Source organism: Salmo trutta, chromosome 3, assembly GCF_901001165.1.
Source record: "Salmo trutta chromosome 3, fSalTru1.1, whole genome shotgun sequence".
Taxonomy (NCBI): Eukaryota; Metazoa; Chordata; class Actinopteri; order Salmoniformes; family Salmonidae; genus Salmo; species Salmo trutta.
The window spans coordinates 26,708,449-26,728,616 of record NC_042959.1 but is presented as its reverse complement, the minus strand read 5'-3'; the positions used below and the strand labels follow the sequence as shown (position 1 = coordinate 26,728,616).

General features: G+C 44.0%; 1 protein-coding gene across 1 annotated transcript in view; it reads left to right on the top strand.

The window, feature by feature from the left end:
* LOC115171320 (ankyrin repeat domain-containing protein 50-like) overlaps positions 1-15,315 on the top strand; it is a 43,320-nt gene extending 28,005 nt beyond the window's left edge. The window contains exons 4-5 of the mRNA XM_029728028.1: positions 10,741-14,282; positions 14,777-15,315. Coding sequence (XP_029583888.1) covers positions 10,741-14,279 — 3,539 coding nt within the window. The 3' untranslated portion in view covers positions 14,280-14,282; positions 14,777-15,315. The remainder of the gene's footprint in view (positions 1-10,740; positions 14,283-14,776) is intronic.
* The last annotated feature ends 4,853 nt before the right edge of the window (positions 15,316-20,168 follow it).

Genomic DNA, 20,168 nt, shown 5'->3' with positions numbered 1-20,168 from the left:
AACGCTTAAATATCACGGTGTCTTGCGAAAACGACTACTGCTCTATGTGCCATGACAAGCCGAACTAGCGGCCGTTATCGAGCTGTCAGAATACCAGCCCACTATTGGGTGATGAGCAGAGAGGCTGGCGTAACATTAATCGAACCAGTAAGAGAGTGTGGGTGTAATACCCGCCGCAGTGCACTGCTGTGTCCCCTTCAGCTCTCCAAACACAACATGTGGGGGATTCGGATGCCCTCCTGTTGCTGTTTGAAACATCATGTAAAACCCGATTTTAAAACAGCCCTGTTTATTCTGCGCTCTATTCAGAAAGTAGTTGCCAAATGCAATTAGGCTTTCTGCTGAATAGAATTCCTATGCTATGCTAGTTTAGGTATTACTAGCTGTGGGCAGGGTTAACGCAGGGAAGCTGGCAGTTTTGAACAAGACGATGTACTGATTCATATTCTGCCACATAACTGCAAATGTTAATATGATGGGCAAACAACTCAAGAAATGTCTAGAGAGATTCAATCGTATTTACATGCGCTGTTTGAAAACACATTTTTTTTTAGCACAGTCAAGGACTTTTGGAATCATGAAAGGATAGGGTTTTGGAAGCCTGCCTGAAGCTCTTCTATGGCAGGGTTTTGTTTTGTACGTCGACAACATGAGCAGGAATTTCAGAGAGGATTCTTAAATCAATATTTTGACCCTTGTGTGGACCAGCCATGCCAATTCCGATGGACATAAAATAGATCTGAAATTGAAATGTAAGCGTTGCATCGAGATAATCAAACGTAACAGTTGCTGGAAGGTCTGCAGAGGCATTCAGTTCCCATTACACCAGTGACCTGGAACCCCCTGCCTAACAGTATTGATCTAACCGAACATAGCGGCCGATGAATCATAGCTCTGTCATGTCTCCTTTCCGCCGTACTGTCCTTAGCCCACAGAACACACAGATGCATTGCACACATTGACATGAATGGAATGCTTTGTCTGATTTGCATACGACTTTAAACGTTTCGGTTATTCCATTCATCATGAGCGGAAACGTATCAGAAATTTGATTGCCCCCAACCGTAGATCCGTATTTGTGGATTTCATGAGACATCAATTGTTGGGGATGGAATTACTGCTGGCATATGCCACCAATGTAAATCCCACATGATAATCCTTATCAGGAAGCATTATCAGGAAATTGCTTCCTGATAATTAATAGTGATATTAATGATTCCTGGTATTTTACTTACAGGCTTCTCTGTGCTTAAACAGACAGCTCTGTCTTTTGGTTGTTTTGATATGGTTTTATTGAGAGGATAAACAACAGTTATCTCTTGTGTTTTCTGTTTGACTCCCCTCCTCTCTATCCCTTTAGTTGTCTCTTTGATAAGGGCCAAGCCCATGTCATAGCCTACTGTCACTTTAAACGTCAGACAGAATAATTAAAACAGCGAGATACATTTTACCTGTCTGTTGCAGGAAAATGAACATGTCAACATGTCTTTTGAAATGCTGCTAGCTGTTGTATCAGTCACAGAATCAAAAGTCTACACACCCGATAAAGTGGCTTGTGCTTCTGAGTAATAGGTTTAGCATTCACAGAATGCAAAATTTGGAGTTTCTTGACGTAGTCAAGCCATTCGTTTTGGTTTAGTCTGTGTTCAGTGTCCTGTGTTTTCCACACCATCAGCAACCGTTCAGCTCTGCAGCCTCCCACACACATGCACGCTTACTTGATCTTCCATTAGACACACCCACTTATTTTAACCGCTGTGCGAATACTCACAATTGATGCTTGATGAAAATAGACCACAAGACTTAGGGTATCAAATTGAGTCCAAGCGTACACTAAAAATAGTCCTCTGTATTGTTTACGAGGCCAGTTTGTGTTGGCAGAGTCCTGCAAGAGTGCAGCGTCACGTTCTCTGCAAGGCGACCGTGTACGCCTATTGAAAATAACACTTTTGTCCTGAGTGGAGGAGGTGTTTGTAGCCCAGTACACGCTGTTCTTGTGGTTGTGGGAACTTTGCTTTCACATGAATATAGTGAAGATTGAGTTTGGAGAACGACTTCTGACCAAAAGGTCATTGGGTAGGCCACCATTCAGCTCAAATGATCCTGGAGAATATTTTGGATGGTATCCCTAAAAGTGTTGCCATGGAAATCGACTCATTTTATCTCCAAATATTTTTGGGGGAAGTTTCTCTCTCTCTCTCAGATTTGTCTTGAAGGTTAACATGATCAGGATTTAAGCTGAAAGAGCTTCTTCCCGGAAAGTCTGATTGCCTTACTATGTTTGCCCTGCACTCTTTGTAAACAGCGGACAGCGAAACATTGTAGTCTTGACTGAAAATGACTGACTAATTATGTGAAAACTCATTCAGAATGCATGATGAAGCCCTGTCTTGTCTCCCTGTCAGAGTACAGGAGAACTGTAGTGATGGATACCATCTGCCCAATAAAGTTTTCAGTGGAGTATTGGCTGACACACACAGTATGGTATTCTTTTTTTGGCCATGTATAGCAACAGGATTTTAAGTCGGGCATATTTCAGTTTTTCACCCAGAAATGGTGGCTGGAAGCCTAAACCCTTCCAGGGGACATTCTTCTGCCCTCCACAGGGAAATAATGTTTCACTTGTTAATTTCTTTATCGAGACAACATTTATCCATTGGGCTTTTGAGCACAAATCTTTCCCATATCTAATGTCTACCACATACATACCTGTTACTCCCCCCACGCTTGTGTGTCACCATTTACGCTGCGTCCGTTCTCTGAAACTGTGGTTTTGTCAGCAGCTTTTGTTTCCTTCTCACGTCTCTTCAGAGAGAGAGAGTGTAGTCCACCCTAGTGAGGAGCTGCAGTCCACCCTAGTGAGGAGCTGCAGTCCGCCCTGGTGAGGAGCTGCAGTCCGCCCTGGTGAGGAGCTGCAGTCCGCCCTGGTGAGGAGCTGCAGTCCGCCCTGGTGAGGAGCTGCAGTCCGCCCTGGTGAGGAGCTGCAGTCCACCCTGGTGAGGAGCTGCAGTCCGCCCTGGTGAGGAGCTGCAGTCCGCCCTGGTGAGGAGCTGCAGTCCGCCCTGGTGAGGAGCTGCAGTCCGCCCTGGTGAGGAGCTGCAGTCCGCCCTAGTGAGGAGCTGCAGTCCGCCCTAGTGAGGAGCTGCAGTCCGCCCTGGTGAGGAGCTGCAGTCCGCCCTGGTGAGGAGCTGCAGTCCGCCCTGGTGAGGAGCTGCAGTCCGCCCTGGTGAGGAGCTGCAGTCCGCCCTGGTGAGGAGCTGCAGTCCGCCCTGGTGAGGAGCTGCAGTCCGCCCTGGTGAGGAGCTGCAGTCCGCCCTGGTGAGGAGCTGCAGTCCGCCCTGGTGAGGAGCTGCAGTCCGCCCTGGTGAGGAGCTGTGCCTCCTCCTCTGCTCCGGCTGTGAATGGACCATTCTTTGCACCAAGCCAGGTGACAGGCCTGATTTACCACCACTGACCAGAAATGAAAATAGCAGGCCTCTCCTGCCCCCACCTTAGCTATCAGACCAGCCCTTGTCTGCAGACCCAAGCTTGGTTACGAGGGGCCGCAGAGCATAGGGCCCCTCCGAAAGAAAGTCAAAGCACTCAAACGTCTCCATCCTGGGAGTTGTTTTCTTCTTTTTTGTGCAAATGGAGAGGCCTCACTATATTCTGGCCTGCTGACAACACAAATATGGCTGTAAAGCATCGAGGACTGTTTATTTATTCTACACCAGGAGAGGAATGCTCCCCAAAGAGGGATGAAGATGGTGTTTGGATGGCCTATCATTAACCAGCAGGCTCCACTGTCATGACATATTGTCATAGATGTAGAAAGCGTGGACATAGTACGGGTGATGTAAAATCGTTAGAAATGGGAGGGATGTCAGTGGAAGTGACCATTCAAATAACTTTGTGCTAGATATGTGGACCACTTATTTGTCAGGAAGGTATTGCTTACAGAATGCATTGCCTCAACGGACTAAAATATCCTTAAAATTATAGTATTTGGTTGTTCTATGGTTATTTCGATATGTTTGTTTTGGTTGCACAGTCTAATACCTTTTGAGGCAATCAAATTGTTAAATATAACCTATATCTAATTATGGTTATCTACTAACATCATAGTTGCTGAGTTGGTGTTTACAGATTGTGCATCAGGTTTGTATTCCTATATGCTGGTTAGTCTCTGGGTCTGCGTGTTGAGCGCTACTTGGCTGTGCTGAAGACAACCATAATCCCCCTGAATGCTGTATTTACCACGAGCAGTCTGACAGCCAAGTAAATTACAGGTCTTCTGTGTCTGTGCATCTATGAGACCTTTGGTGCTGCACCGCAGAAACATGACTCAAGACACGGTTGAAGAACTCTGTCTCTTTTGCTTCTAGGTGATGCCCTTTTGGTATGCAGCATGGCCCTGCCAACAATCCCGGTTTCATATAACAAGATCAGTATTCTCTTTAGGTTTTTGTATAGGCATGTCGGTTCTCGTTTCGATACAGGGATCTTTAATTAGGTCTTAATTTGATTTGAGGAAAATAAATGCCCTATAATTTCTGGCAAGCCAATGGTTCGCCTTGCAACGGGGGGTAAAGTGTGCTAAAGACAGGGTGGTATGCCAGACTGACTCCGACTCTCATGCCAAGAATAACTTTGCAAGTACCTGATTTTACAGCGCGCTCTGTGAACATTCCATGGGCTGAGCTTTAAATCTGGTGCGTGGACATGCTGAACAAAATGGTTCCAGACTCCCTGCTGCACACCGATAGCAGATAGAGGTTTATTTGAAGTGACGGCAAATAAAACATGATTGGCATCCAAGACTGGACACGTTACTCTGTGCCGAAAATTGAAAATCATAAAGAGTGGGTCAAAAAGGGCTGAAGGTAGCCTAGCGGTTAAGAGAATTGGGCCAGTAACCGGAAGGTCGCTGGTGCGAATCCCCGAGCCGACTGGGTGAAAAATCTGTTGATGTGCCCTTGATCAAGGCACTTAACCCTAAATTGCTCCTGTAAGTCACTCGAGACAAGAGTCTGCTAATGACAATACATTAAAAAATATATAAATGAATTAGGTCATTAAGAGTTGAACCATGGCAAGATGTAACCAAAACAATACTGTTCTTTCTAGTAACTATTCTTTACTGGTTAGGTGATGTGGTAAGGATAAATGGCTGGCCCTAGCTGTGAAACATAGTATCTCCATCAGTTTAATGCAGGCTTTCAAATGTCATCTGGAGAAAAAGGCTAGTCACTGGTGCAGCTGCATGTAAAAAGGAGACTTCATGTCAATCCAGCTGTAGATATAGTGACCCATTGTGGGTCAAAGACTAAAGCTGAGCATAGCCACCCAGGTGTGCTGCCTTATGCATTCATCTCATACCACTATCCTGTAGTATCTCTGGAATACAACACAGCGTTTCATTGGCTGGGTATCTTCCCTAATCAGTCTGCAGGCTCTGCAGTGTTTCACATAAATCATCTTTGATAGATGTATTCCTGCAGCGTGTGATGCGTTTTCATGCAGGTGGCTTGATGGGACCATTAGATTGTAGACTGTAATACTAGGCGGTACTAAAGGGCCTTAAGTGTATATCTTTCAGTGTGCCCCAGTCCACTCAGTTACCACAACAGGTCTAACTGGAAGGTCTCCTCTCCCGTTTTGAAATTCAGGAGAGGGCACGTTCGGACAAAACCCGTTCATGCTTGTGCCACCAGGATTACTCTCTGCAAATTAATTGTTTGAATATTTATGTGGTCGTTTCCAGTGGCACGTTTAGTTCTGCTTCTCATGTCAGGATGCCGCCTAAGGACAAAAATAATTTACATAGTTATGTTTCTCCCAACAACTAAACTTGAGTACAGTTACAGTTTTCGTTTCTTACTTCTTTTAAATGAGACTTTCATAAATACCATCTTCCATCTACATTTCTCAATAACAAATAGACTATGGCATCTTTCCACAGTTCACTAACATTTGTCTCATGTAATCAGTGTTGGAGCGTGCAGCAAACATTTTTCAAAATGAAAAGGCAACTGAAGCTTTAAAGACTTATTTTTCTACAGACGGTTTGAGCAGAGTCTCGTCCCACATACTTGTGTTTGGGAGGCTGCCGTTTTCGGTGTTGGAGCCAAGACCTCTGCAGCTGTTGGACAGGCGTTTGTTGAGTGGGGGGGGGGGGGTTACGGCAGGCTAGAGGAGAGGAGCTAGGGTTTCTGTTTACCTTTTGGATCTTATGACTTAATATGGTGGCACGCGAAGAACGTGACAAATTTGAGACGCTGTCGGTCAGAACCAGGACCATGGGTCAGAACCTGTAACCACCCCCCCCCCCCCCCCCCCCACTATGTACACACACACCCTACCTCATTTGTAATCTGACAACGGTTCCTCATTTTGTATTGGGCTGTGTCTCTCGTGGCTGCTATCCAGTTCCGTAACGAGCAGCAGCTGGCTCAGAGGCCTGTACTCGGCACTGCATCCCTGGCCTGATGAATGCGTCAGTTGTTGGTTGGTTAGCTGTCCCTCTCTGTTCAGACCCCTGCCATCCATGCTCGTGCTGTTGCAGCCCCCCAGTTACAATTGACTGTGGTCCAGTTGACCTGGAAAGTTTCAAGGCCTGGCATCATGTCCTTGCCTGCAGTTAAAAGAAAACACGCTTCTTGAAAGGCCTGTGCAGCATGAGTCATGCAGACCTCTGATAGCAGTTAATTGTGTAGCTAGTGACTACATCTGCTACTGCGATGAGCCGAAGTTGTTGCCTCAACTTCCTCTTGTGTTCATCTGTGCCACACGAGGAGAACAATGATATTGCCATGACTGCACAGCAGAGTTTCAGGCCATATGAAGTGATGTCTGTGACTCAAGTGGGAATTGTAGGTCAGATTCCTCCATTTCTAGTAATTGAATGAAAAGACCTCTGGTGTGTTCAGACAGGGGGCCCATGCTTGTTCATTTCTTTCTTTTCCTTTCTCTGGGCCTCTGGAAATGTTTTCAGGGATAATGCTCTATTTCAAGATGGCTGTGGTTAACTTGCTCCCTCTCTTTTCCTCCTCTTGACTTTTCCACATCACCAGTGTTCATGATGTACATGTGAACAACTATGTAGGAACTGGGGGAGGACAGTAGTCTCAACTGTAGGAGAGAAGGAGTGTATTTGTTGTTAATCATTGTCTAGAGAAAGAAATAACTGCTACAATTTCCTATGCAGTGCAGTCTGATTCACTGATACTCTGATGGCAGGTTACACATGTCTAAATCGAACATTGAGACAACCTTTTTTTGAAGACAACATGCTCAGGCAAAGGCTCCCGGCTGGCTAAAATTGACTTTTAGGTAATCTGTCGTAGATATCGTTCAGTCCCCCCTCTTAATGGCCTCTTCCTCCTCTCGGGCAGTGGGTTTCCTGTCTCCGCTGGAGGGATCCCGAATGCTTAGCGGAGAATGAGACTGAGGTGGAGCAGGAGGCCACAGGGCCTGGGAGAGGCCGTGGAAAATACTCTGTTGCTAAAAACATTGACTGACACAGAGGCTTTGGGTCATTGGGTTCTAAGTAATATTATGGTGATCCTACTGTACTCTGTTATTAGTGACTACATTATGTAGGACAGATTAGCTGCATTGTTTTTTGTCGTTTCCGTTATAGCATGAAAGGGTAATATACCACAGATAGCCGTTTGTAATTATTAGGAATGGCATTTTATAATGTAGAACATAATTAGCCGTAACTTGCATGAAACATTTTATATTCCTCAAGGATTGGTTTATCGCACATGTATGAGTACTGCCAGGTTCATGTATCGAAAGCTACGATGACAATGATTAGAGGGGTGTGCCTCATGTACCTACATGTGTGGCTCCATTGCCCCTGTGTGGGATAAGGTTTCATAGTCTTCTTTCTGCATAGAATTATTCATGGAGGGAACAATGCCACAGGCTTTTTGATACTTGTGCGCAGACAATCAAACCAACCCAGTTTGTAGTATTAATGGCACTGATTGATTCTGAGCATGTTAATTGTGTCTAAATGTTGTCATTAGTCTCTGTCTAGAATCCTCTCAGATGCTTACTTTGTAATGTTTGTTTTATTTATCATGTGGGTGTGTTTAAGGTACCTTGATTTAATTAACCCGGTTACCCTAACCCAGGCAGCAGGAAATGAGCCCATTTCTTCAGGAAACATTTAGAGGCGGCTTGTTTTTGATGATCTAGACAATTAGATAAAAGAAAGGAATTTAACACCCGTTTCCCACAGCAGGAGGCTCGTTTAGAATTGAGAAATATGTCAACATTGAACGAGTCTCCTGTTTCCCCTCTGCCCCAGAAGGCCTGAGACCATGGGAACCGTAAATAAATCTATGCGGAAATGCTTCCCCTGCCCTTGGGTGTGTAGACTGAGCTAACTGCTTCAACATGAAGGAAGTTTCCCCCTACATGTCTGTTAGCAGTCTGGCATGGAGCTATTTTTCCCTATCTGGGAAAGGATTGCTACTGCACATTAGTGAGGTCATTCATTAAGACCCATGGTGATTTCTTTCTAAAGGTCTGGTCTGTGCATGTAGTCTGTTAATGAGTGAAGCAATAGAGTTGTCTTATGGCCATCGGTGTACTATAAACTGGAAATGGCTCCCAGGTGTTACCTACTTTGTGGCTTTTCTCTCAAATATATTACAGTACAGGTCTCAATGCATGTTTCTGGGGTATGTGAGGAGAGGTCATTTTAATGAATTAGTTGGGCCCTGAGCTTTAAGGATTTTGATGTGTATTTTATGAGTCTTTCTTGCGTACTTTATTTTCCAAAACTACTTACACTGAACAAAAATAGAAACGCAACATACAAAGTGTTGGTCCCATGATTCATGAGCTGAAATAGAAGATCCCAGAAATGTTCTGTACGCACAGTAATCGTATTTCTCGCAAATTTTGCGCACAAATTAATTTACATCCCTGTTAGTGAGCAGTTCTCCTTTTCCAAGATAATCCATCCACCTGACAGGTGTGGCATATCAAGAAGCTAGTTAAAAGCATGATCATTACACAGGTACACCTTGTGCTGGGGACAATAAAGGCCACTCTAAAATGTGCAGTTTTGTCACACAACACAATGCCACAGATGTCTCAAGTTTTGAGAGAGTGTGCAATTGGCATAATGACTGCAGGAATGTCCAGCAGAGATGTTGCCAGATAATTTAATGTTACTTTCTCTACCATAAGCCACCTCTAACATTGTTTTAGAGAATTTGGCAGTGCGTCCAACCGGCCTCACAACCGCACACCACATGTATGGCGTTGTGTGGGAGAGCCGTTTGCTGATGTCAACATTGTGAACAGAGTGCCCCATGGTGGCGGTGGGGTTTTGGTATGGACAGACATAAGCTACGAACACGATGCCAATTTGAATTCGCAGAGCTACCGTGACGAGATCCTGAGGCTCATCTTTGTGCCATTCTTCCACCGCCATCACCCCATGTTTCAGCATGATTTCCGCCAATATCCACCAACTTCACACAGCCATTGAAGAGGACTGGGACAACATTCCACAGGCCACAATCAACAGCCTGATCAACTCTATGCGAAGGTGATGTGTCGCGCTGCATGAGGCAAATAGTGGTCACACCAGATACTGACTGGTTTTCTGATCCAAGCCCCTACTTTTTTAAGGTATCTGTGGCCAACACAAATACCTTTATTTATATATATCTATATCTTTATTCCCAGTCATGTGAAATCCATAGGTTAGGGGCTAATGAACTTTTGACTGATTTCCTTATCAATTGCAATTCAGTAAAATCTTTGAAATTGTTGCATGTTGTATTTTATATTATTGTGCAGTATATTTTACAATCCTATTGATATGTCTTTGGTTAAATGTATTGGAATGATAATGCATTGTGTTTTCTTAGGATAATCAAAGGCCTTCTGCATCAAATACCCCTTTAGAGCATCAATTACAGCAGCTTTGTTTTCCACAGTCCTTCACAAAAGATCTGCCATACTGATGCTGAACTGATTACTCTGCCAGAGACAAGGGTCACGCTCTCAATTCCTTTGAAAGGTTTTATTTAAACATGGCTTTACCACTAATTAGTCTCTGCTTTAGGAAATGAAAGCTTGACGTAATATAATTTTTCAAAGGTAAAAGATCAATGGGAAAATCGGGTGACTATATTCTGAAGGTCAGACGTCTTTCTGAGAATTTAGGGTCACCATGGGAAAATGCATTACTTGTCTTCGTATGAGTGCTGAAATTCAGTGGAAAGTGTCACGTCCTGACCCTAGTAATATGTCATTTTCTATAGTAGAGTAGGTCAGGGTGTTTTGGGGTGTTTTTCTATGTTTTCTATTTCTATGTTGATTCTAGGTTTCTATTTCTATGTTTTTGTTTTTTGGGTTGATCTCCAATTGGAGGCAGCTGGTCCTCGTTGCCTCTAATTGTAGATCATATTTAAGTTGGGGTTTTTTCTATTGTTTTGGTGGGAAGTTGTTTTCCGTTTTGGTTGTCTGTTGCCTGACGGAACTGTTTGCTGTCGGTTTGTTTCTTTGTAAAAGTGTTTCGTTTTCATTAAAGAATAATCATGAGCACTCAACACACCGCGCCTTGGTCCCCTCTATACGACGCACATTACAGAAAGACAAATTATACCCGCTCTGTATTACTCTGATATACTGTAACACTGACATATTAATATTGGAAATGTTCGGGAAGAAGTTGGTGGAAATTAAAGTTGGTGGTGAACTAATTATTTTTTTTCTTCTATTTTGTAGGATTCCGTAAAATCAGCCTGGATGACCTTCGCAAAGCCTACATCGTCAAGGACGTGCAGCAGTACATCCTCCACAGGCTCGACCAGGAGGAGGCCCTTCGCCTTCATCTTACCAAGGAGACGGCCGAGATGCTCAACCAGCTGCACATCAAAAGCAGCGGCTGCTTCCTGTACCTGGAGCGAGTGCTGGACGGGGTGGTGGAGAACTTCATCATGCTGCGAGAGATCCGCGACATCCCGGGCACGCTCAATGGGCTCTACTTGTGGCTCTGCCAAAGGCTGTTTGTCCGGAAGCAGTTTGCCAAAGTCCAGCCCATCCTTAACGTGATCCTCGCAACCTGCAGGCCGCTTACTGTCAAGGAGCTTTACTATGCTGTCTGGACCAAAAACATGGCCCTCACCATGGAGGACTTTCAGAAGAAGATGGATATCCTCTCCAAGTTGTTGATCGATGGCCTCAGAAGTACTAAGATCCTCTTTCACTACAGTTTTGCCGAGTGGCTCCTGGATGTTAAGCATTGTACCCAAAAGTACTTGTGTAATGAAGCGGAGGGACATAGAATGATGGCAATGAGTTACACTTGCAGGGCCAAGCAGCTCAAACCGCTGGAGGTGCAGGAGTTTGCCCTGCATCTGATCAAATCCAAAATGCAGATAGACTCTTTCAACCTGGCTCTTTGGATGGTGTGGAATGGCACACCCACTAAAGACTCTCTTTCCACCTCCATACCTAAAGAACAGGAGGTGCTGCAGCTTCTGGTCAAAGCTGGAGCTCATGTCAACAACGAGGACGACCATGCCTCCTGCATAGTGCAGCAGGCATTGGAGAGAGAGGATTCCATTCGGACATTGCTAGACAATGGGGCCTCTGTGAACCAATGTGACTCTAGTGGCAGAACTTTGCTGGCCAATGCTGCGTACAGTGGAAACCTGGATGTGGTGAACTTTCTCATATCCAGAAGAGCCAACATGGAGCTGGAGGACAGCCATGGACAAACGGCACTTACTCTTGCTGCAAGACAAGGGCACACTAAGGTGGTCAACTGCCTCATTGGCTGTGAGGCAAACATTAATCACACAGACCATGATGGGTGGACCGCCCTTAGGTCTGCAGCCTGGGGTGGGCATTCAGAGGTGGTGTCTGCTCTCCTCTACGCCGGTGCCAAAGTTGACTGTGCTGATGCCGACAGCAGAACCGCCTTGAGAGCCGCAGCTTGGGGAGGCCATGAAGACATTGTGCTGAACCTCCTCCAACATGGGGCAGAAGTCAACAAAGCAGACAATGAAGGAAGGACGGCTCTCATTGCAGCGGCATACATGGGGCACAGAGAAATCGTAGAGCACCTCTTGGAACACGGGGCAGAGGTGAACCATGAAGATGCGGACGGAAGGACAGCCCTCTCAGTTGCTGCTCTCTGTGTGCCTGCCAGTAAAGGTCATGCCTCTGTCGTAAGCCTCCTCATTGACAGGGGTGCAGAGGTCGACCACTGCGATAAAGACTGCATGACACCCCTTCTTGTGGCTGCCTATGAAGGACATGTGGACGTAGTTGATCTGCTGCTGGAAGGTGGAGCTGATGTGGATCACACTGACAACAATGGCCGAACGCCTCTTCTTGCAGCAGCATCCATGGGCCATGCCTCTGTTGTCAATACACTGCTTTTCTGGGGTGCAGCTGTAGACAGCATCGACAGTGAAGGAAGAACTGTTCTGAGCATAGCGTCCGCTCAAGGGAATGTAGAGGTGGTCCGAACTCTGCTGGACAGAGGGCTGGATGAAAATCACAGAGATGACTCCGGCTGGACCCCACTGCACATGGCCTCATTCGAGGGTCACCGGCAAGTATGCGATGCCCTCATTGAGCAAGGTGCCCGATGCACAGAGGTGGATAACGATGGTCGAATACCCCTGATATTGTCTGCGCAAGAGGGCCACTACGACTGTGTTCACATTCTTCTGGAAAACAAGTCTTGCATCGACCAGAGAGGTTACGATGGGAGGAATTCTCTCAGGGCGGCTGCACTGGAAGGCCACAGGGATATTGTTGAACTGTTGCTGAGTCATGGTGCTGATATAGATTATAAAGATGCAGACGGACGCCCAACATTATACATATTGGCACTTGAGAATCAGCTAGCAATGGCGGAGTACTTCCTGGAAAATGGGGCAAATGTGGAAGTCAGCGACACAGAGGGAAGGACAGCCCTCCACGTGTCCTGCTGGCAAGGGCATGTAGAAATGGTCAGGATGCTGATCAACTATCATGCCGACGTGAACTCTTGTGACAACGAGAAGCGATCCGCCCTCCAGTCAGCAGCTTGGCAAGGCCACGCAAACGTTGTGCAGTTCTTGATTGACAATGGCACTCACGTGGATAATACATGTAATCAGGGGGCAACAGCGCTTGGCATTGCTGCCCAAGAGGGGCACAGAGATGTAGTGCAGATCCTTCTGGAGCATGGCGCTGACCCCAACCACGCAGACCAGTTTGGACGCACAGCCATGCGAGTGGCTGCTAAAGGGGGGCATTCAATGATCATCAAACTTCTTGAGAAGTATGGGGCCTCAAGTCTTAATGGCTGTAGTCCTTCGCCAGTACACACTATGGAACAGAAAATCCCACTCTCTGTATCTGGGAAAATGCACTCCCTCACAATCAAATCCAACAGCTCTGGCAGCACAGGAGCTGGAGATATGCAGTCATGTGGACGTGGTTTACAGAACGGTCCTGTCCACGCCTTCAGCTCCCCTTCGGAATCTCCTGACTCTACTGTGGACAGACAGAAGTTGTCTCTCTCAAATAATTCCCTCAAAAGTTCTAAGAACTCCTCACTGAGAACCACCTCGTCCACAGCGACTGCACAGACTGTGCCGATAGATAGTTTCCACGGAATGACCTTCACAGAGCAAATCCAGCAACACTCTCTGCCTCGCAGTCGGAGCCGACAATCCATCGTCTCACCTTCCTCCACCACCAAGTCCATTGGACATCAGCCGGGGTCTCCAAGTGAATTTGACTGGGATCAGGTTAAGCCAGGTCTCAAGTCGACCAAAGGGAGTAAGACCAAAAATACCACATCCAACAGCAAAGGGGGGTCTGGAGACAAGAAAAGGCTCAAGAGCATTGGCTCAACCCAGGGTCAGGTGTTAGAATATGAGATGACCCAGTTTGATAAGAGGATTGCGCTCAACAAGTCTGTAGCGAGCATTGCGGTGCAAGATCCTCATTGCAAGATCATGGTTGGTGGCTCCACCCAGCCAGAAGGGGGACTAACCCAAGAGCAGTTATTCATCCAACAGCAGAGCATTGCAGAGAAGAAGCGAAATGGCATTATGACCAACCCCAACTACCATCTTCAGGGCAATCAGGTTTTCCTCGGGAGGGTTTCTGTCCATAGGACTGTACAGAATAGAGGACACCAAGACGTTCTGGAGAACTACCCTATAGGGGAGACTGAATTAAGCCTTAAACAAGTCTTGAAACTGCAGATAGAAGGGTCTGACCCTGGGTTTAACTACAAAAAGGAGACTCCATTATAGCTGGTAAGTGTTCAAACTAATCTGATGTCATGCTTTTTTCTAAGTGTTAAACACTGGCTCTAGAGTTCTTCTGGTGTTCAACAGTTGTTTTATTAAGGATATAATAAGTAGATGATCAATTCAGACTGGCTTTATTTTCAGTATGATTTCAAATGGTTTCATTACATCTTGAAGATAGAAGTACAAGTTAACAACATGCAGGGATGGGATGTAGACTGAAGATCAGAATCCCTGTATACATGTCTGTATATTACTTGTATGATTGATAGCCACGTTGTTGATACAGTATGTTGTTATTAAAATACAATCCAATGACTCACTCACCACTACTGGAAACACTGTATGGAAATTTCCTGTCAATATTTTATTATCATTAGTGGAACTTAAACAAACTTTAACATGACTGATGCATTTCAAAGAATGTCCTTTTCTGGCCAAGAAGACTACGATGTTTTCCAACTCAGCACTAACCCAAATCATTTTCATTACCGTTTCAGATGTCTTGAATGCCATTCGTCATGCAGACATCGGAGGGAATGTGCCAAAGCAACTATTTTCATCCGCATAAGAACCGATTTGAATTGTTTTCCACTCTCAAGTGGAACACCTCAGAAAACCTAAGGGAAGAATGTTGATCGCTGCACAAGGCTTACATGAACTGATACTTCAATGTGCCTACATCTGTTACAGTCTTCTCAGTGTAATCATGCACACTATCATTTAATTTAATGTATTGATATTTATGCAGTGTATGCACTTTTTAAAAAGAGAATGACAAACATGCATTTGTTCAGTCTCCCGTTTATGCTCGTGTTTCAAACTAATTGTTCAAAAGGATCATATATATAATTTTGGTTTTTGTCCTGCAATCATACACACCAACAGCAATTTACCGCTGAGTACATTATCACATCTGATCAGAGGGACATCAAGATAATCGATGACATGGGATAATGTTGTACGCATTGATACTCTCTCTTTCTGAAAACCCCAAATAATCGGTGTTAACTTTGTTCAGTGTTCTAAACATATACTATATATAAAGAAAAGTATGTGGACACCCCTTCAAATGAGTGGATTCTGCTATTTCAGCCACACTTGTTGCTGAGGGGTATAAAATCGAGCACGCAGAAATGCAATCTCCATAGACAAACATTGTCAGTAGAATGGCCTTACTGAAGAGCACAGTGACTTTCAATATGGCACAGTCATATGATGCCACCTTTCCAACAAGTCAGTTGGTCAAATTTCAGCCCTGCTAGAGCTGTCCTGGTCAACTGTAAGTGCTATTATTGTGAAGTGGAAATGTCTAGGAGCAACAACGGCACGCCTTGAAGTGGTAGGCCACAAGCTCAGAATAGGACCACCGAGTGCTGAAGCGCATAAAAGTCGTCTGTCCTCGGTTGCAACACTCACTACCGAGTTCCAAACTGCCTCTGGAAACAATGTCAGCACAATAAGTGCTCCTCGGGAGCTTCATGAAATGGGTTTCCATGGCTGAGCAGCTGCACACAAGCCTAAGATCACCATGCGTAATGCCAAGTGTCGGTTGGAGTGGTGTAAAGCTCGCCGCCATTGTACTCTGCAGCAGTGGAAACGCGTTCTCTGGAGTGATGAATCACGCTTCACCATCTGGCAGTCCGACGGAAGAATCTGGGTTTGGTGGATGCCAGGAGAACGCTACCTGCCCCAATGCATAGTGCCAACTAAAGTTTGGTGGAGGAGGAATAATGATCTGGGGCTGTTTTTCATGGGGTGGCATAGTGGTTAGAGCGTTGAACTTGTATCCGCAAGGTTGCTAGATCAAATCCCGGAGCTGACAAGGTAAAAATCTGTTCTGCCCCTGAACAAGGCAGTTAACCCACTGTTCCTAGGCCGTCATTGAAAATAAGAATTTGTTCTTAACTGACTTGCCTCGTTAAATAGAAAATGGTTCAGGCTAGGCCTCTTAATTCCAGTTAAGGGAAATATTAATGCCTATAATTTTGGAATGAAATGTTCGACAAGCAGGTGTCCACATACTTCTGGTCATGTAGACTATGTTGTGTGTAATATGATAATAGTTAAGGCAATTTGCTATACAAGTATAATCAAGCATATTTATTTAGGAAAAAGCCACTTTCATTTGTATTGTAAGCTCTATCATGGTGCTGTGTTCAAAAAATTCCTGCAGTTATTTTGGACTCCATTTTGATCATCTTAATACTATTTTCTTTGCTATGTGTATTGTTGTACTGCAGATACAGTACCTAAGGGGGAGAGTTCGTTGAAAACGTTAAACCAATGTGATTTCATTTTGTCCCTGTGGGACTTTTCATTTGTTTTTGTGTGCATTTAAATTGATTAAAATAACCATTAGTATACTGTCACCTACAGGGTTTGGTTCTGATGCAAAGGTCTCAAGCTTAAGCCAGGGTGAATGCATTCGTTGACAGAATTCTATATATAACCTGCAATGCAAGAAACTAAATTCAAGCTTTGTTTCCCCTATTGTAGTGTGGCTATGTTTTGATAATTGCAGTATATTTTGGGGCAAGACACAAAAAAGGCTTAAGGTTCACTTGTCATGACTTCACCTAGTAGTAGACTTCAGTAATATGATGTTATTTAGGCATTGTTTGAAATGTATGCTTATCATGCCAAAGTTGAAACAGCTTTTTTCTTCTTCGCCCGAGCGGCTGCAGATCAGTTACCCCAGCTCTAGCGCCGCTGGCAAGGGAGGGGGAGGGTCCTGGAGGTGGTGCTTTCGGATTGGAAACATCTGTTTCTAATGGACTATGTGGAGCTGTGTGAGCATTTGCGTGTCATATTTTTGCAGGCTTTTCACAATGTTAACAGTGAGCAATTTTGTGCCAAAAGAAAAAAAATGGAAAGCTGTCGCATGCACAAACACATACGGTATAAGCCCAAGTCAAAGCCCTCCGCTCTCCAGTACAGCTTGAAGGTGTGCTACAGTATGAAGGTATAAAGGAAGGTCTCGTTTTAGGATCAATTCTGGACAAGTATTCAAACTTGTTTCGCCATCTATCAAACTGTCATTATTTGTCTTGCCTGTGTTGTCTGTAATATTGTTTTGAATTGACCCTAAACAATTTGATTGTAAATAGCTTACCATGTACATTGAACTTTTCATTTAAAAAAACGTATTTCCTGTACTCTATTAAGCCGAATTTTCTGATGTATATTAAAGTGCTTAATAAACATATTTGCTTTACTGCTGGAAGTTAGACTCTCTATTGTTACATTATTGTAATTTAATTATCACCATATTCTCAATTAATCCTGTTAACCACTGTACCAGACACTTAACAGAGATGCATACTATGCCATGTCTGTTCCCTATTGGATAACCTTACATGTCGAAGGCCATTACATGCATCACTAAGCATTGAGCAACCATTTCTTCTCTTGTCAAATAATTGCCCGTTTTGTCATTGTTGCCTGCCTTAATGCGTTGAATCTCACGAGGCCTACACATACACACAGATTGATTTGATTACTGTATCCACTCGAGAAGTATGTCACGTTCTGGGATAGTCATTTCCCCATGAACCTTGTGTCAATTGTGTTATCTATTAATAATACATGGCTTTCTACTGTGAGGTTAGCTATATGATGCAACATACAAAGGTAATCTGTTGATTCATTGGATAATGTCTTTTACTGACAAATTGACACTGAAATTTATCCAACTCCCATTTTTCAATGAGTCTCCATAGTGGAAATCAGACTCAAATTGAAGATTGTATTGCAACCATAATTATTTATAGACAACTTATCCGAGCATAGATGAAGTCAAATAAAAGCCTGATTCAGTAGCCCCCAGTGGGGTGGACATTTGGTCATAATGCTGAAGGTAGATAAAGAATAGGTTCTGATTTTTCTGTTATTAAAGCTATATAACCACAGGCTACATTGTCAATCTTTCCCCACTGTGCAGTTGACGGTGGAGGGCCTAACCAGGACATTGCATGCATCGCAGCACTTGGATCAAACTGAAGTGGAACAGAGGGCTGTGCCAAGCTCCATCACTGCTCTGGTTCACTCAGTTCACCACATAGGAAGAGGTACGTGAGAGGTCTGATCACAGGGATGGCATCGTATGTTGCAAGGGCGATTAACTGTTTAATCTGCTTCCAAATAAATAAAGTGTTGAAATTATGCTTGATTTGAAACCGATTGAAGCAAACATTTGTAATCAAAACAGAGTTATTAGCAGTTTATTTTTATAGGTTGCCGATTATAATGGTTATTTCTCTTTTCTGTTATCATGCTTTTGACAGTAAGTAACTTCGATCGTTGCACCCTTTTCATACAGGCGTTGACTGAACAGGAAAATGTTATTTTGTGGTTTCGAATATAGAAATATAATTACTATAGGTTTTGTTGTTGTGGGTTGGGGGGTGGAGTAGTGCCTTCGATGCAATTTTCAGGCTATTCTGTAATACAGAATTGAGCCCATCAAAACAAAGAGACTAATTTTGCTCTATGGACTTCAGAGCTTCCAACTACAAACAAGGGCGACATGGTCTTTGATATGTCCACCCTGCCAGTAATAAAGACATTCTGTTGTAGGTCCTCACATATAGAATGTGTTAAGGGGATTCAGCCAGGGTGTTAATGAGCAAATCAGCTGGTGATGACATCATCAGGAGTGTCCATGTTTGGGTCTTTTGGACTCTGCCAGTGTCCACATCTGTTTCTCCTCCTTTTGCATTCTCACCACAATCCAACCTCTGAACAGAGCACAATTGTTTTCCGTAGACCAATTTCAAGTAATATTGCATTCAAATGACTTGGTAAATGGACGCATCTGGCATGTTTTGATGCCAGTCTGTTCATTAGTGATCTTTAGACATGTGATGGGACAATATGCTGCTGTGGTGTTTCAAAACAAGCACATTTAGTGGATGAGTTGGATTGGAGTAAGGAAGTATACTGTATCCTGTCAGCAGACAGTGTAGGAGCTGGTGAGGAGCAGTAAAGTAGGGGCCATTGACAAATCTCTCAATGGGAAATATAAGTCCACTCATTCATTTATTTTATGACAAAAGTGCCGTGAGGCATAACACTTTATCCGTCTGGTTCGCAAATTGAAATCGCCAGAGGTTTCCATTGCTAGGGTTTTCTTAATAATCATAAATATTTCGAATTTTGCTGAACGTTCCTGCAATGAGATAATAATTTACTGGAGGAAAAGGTTATGATTTGCGTACGCAGGATGGAGATTTATTATGTTGCAGATGGAGGCGGCAAATGAACTTCAGAGCAGCATTAAATACATGCCCTGCTGCATATCTCATTACCTTGGGAGCTAGCGCTGCACTCTCCTGAATTCTAAGTTGGTGAAAGGGAACATTTCTCTTCATATGAGGCAATGTTTTAAGGCAGAGGACATGACTGAACAGATAGTAAAGGAAGACGTCAAACGACCGTTTGTTAAGACTGAAATCATAAAAGCATGGTGGAAAGTAGACTCGTGTTCTGAGATGATACCCTTCAAAGGAATTAATGAATTGGCCCTCATGACCAACAGAGTACAAAATAAAGTGTTTCTAAGCGATGCCTGTCAACCTTCTTTTAGATGTGTTTTTCACTTGCTGCCCTCCTTTTTGACCAAAGGCGGCATCAAACCAAATATTGATATGCTATGATAAAAACATGCCTTGTTCAATAAAGGTAGCTATCTATATGACTATATTTTGAAAGCAGGTGCCTCAAGACAGATAATGCTAATATTTCACATAAAATAATAACAGTATATGCATATTCCGTATGCCTTTGTTGCTTAAGGTTACCTAATCCTTATGATCTATCAAGAAAGGTGGATAAAAAGCCTTAAAGGACTCTCCAAAGAAAATCTGTTCTCTTTGATGCTCAAAGCGATGG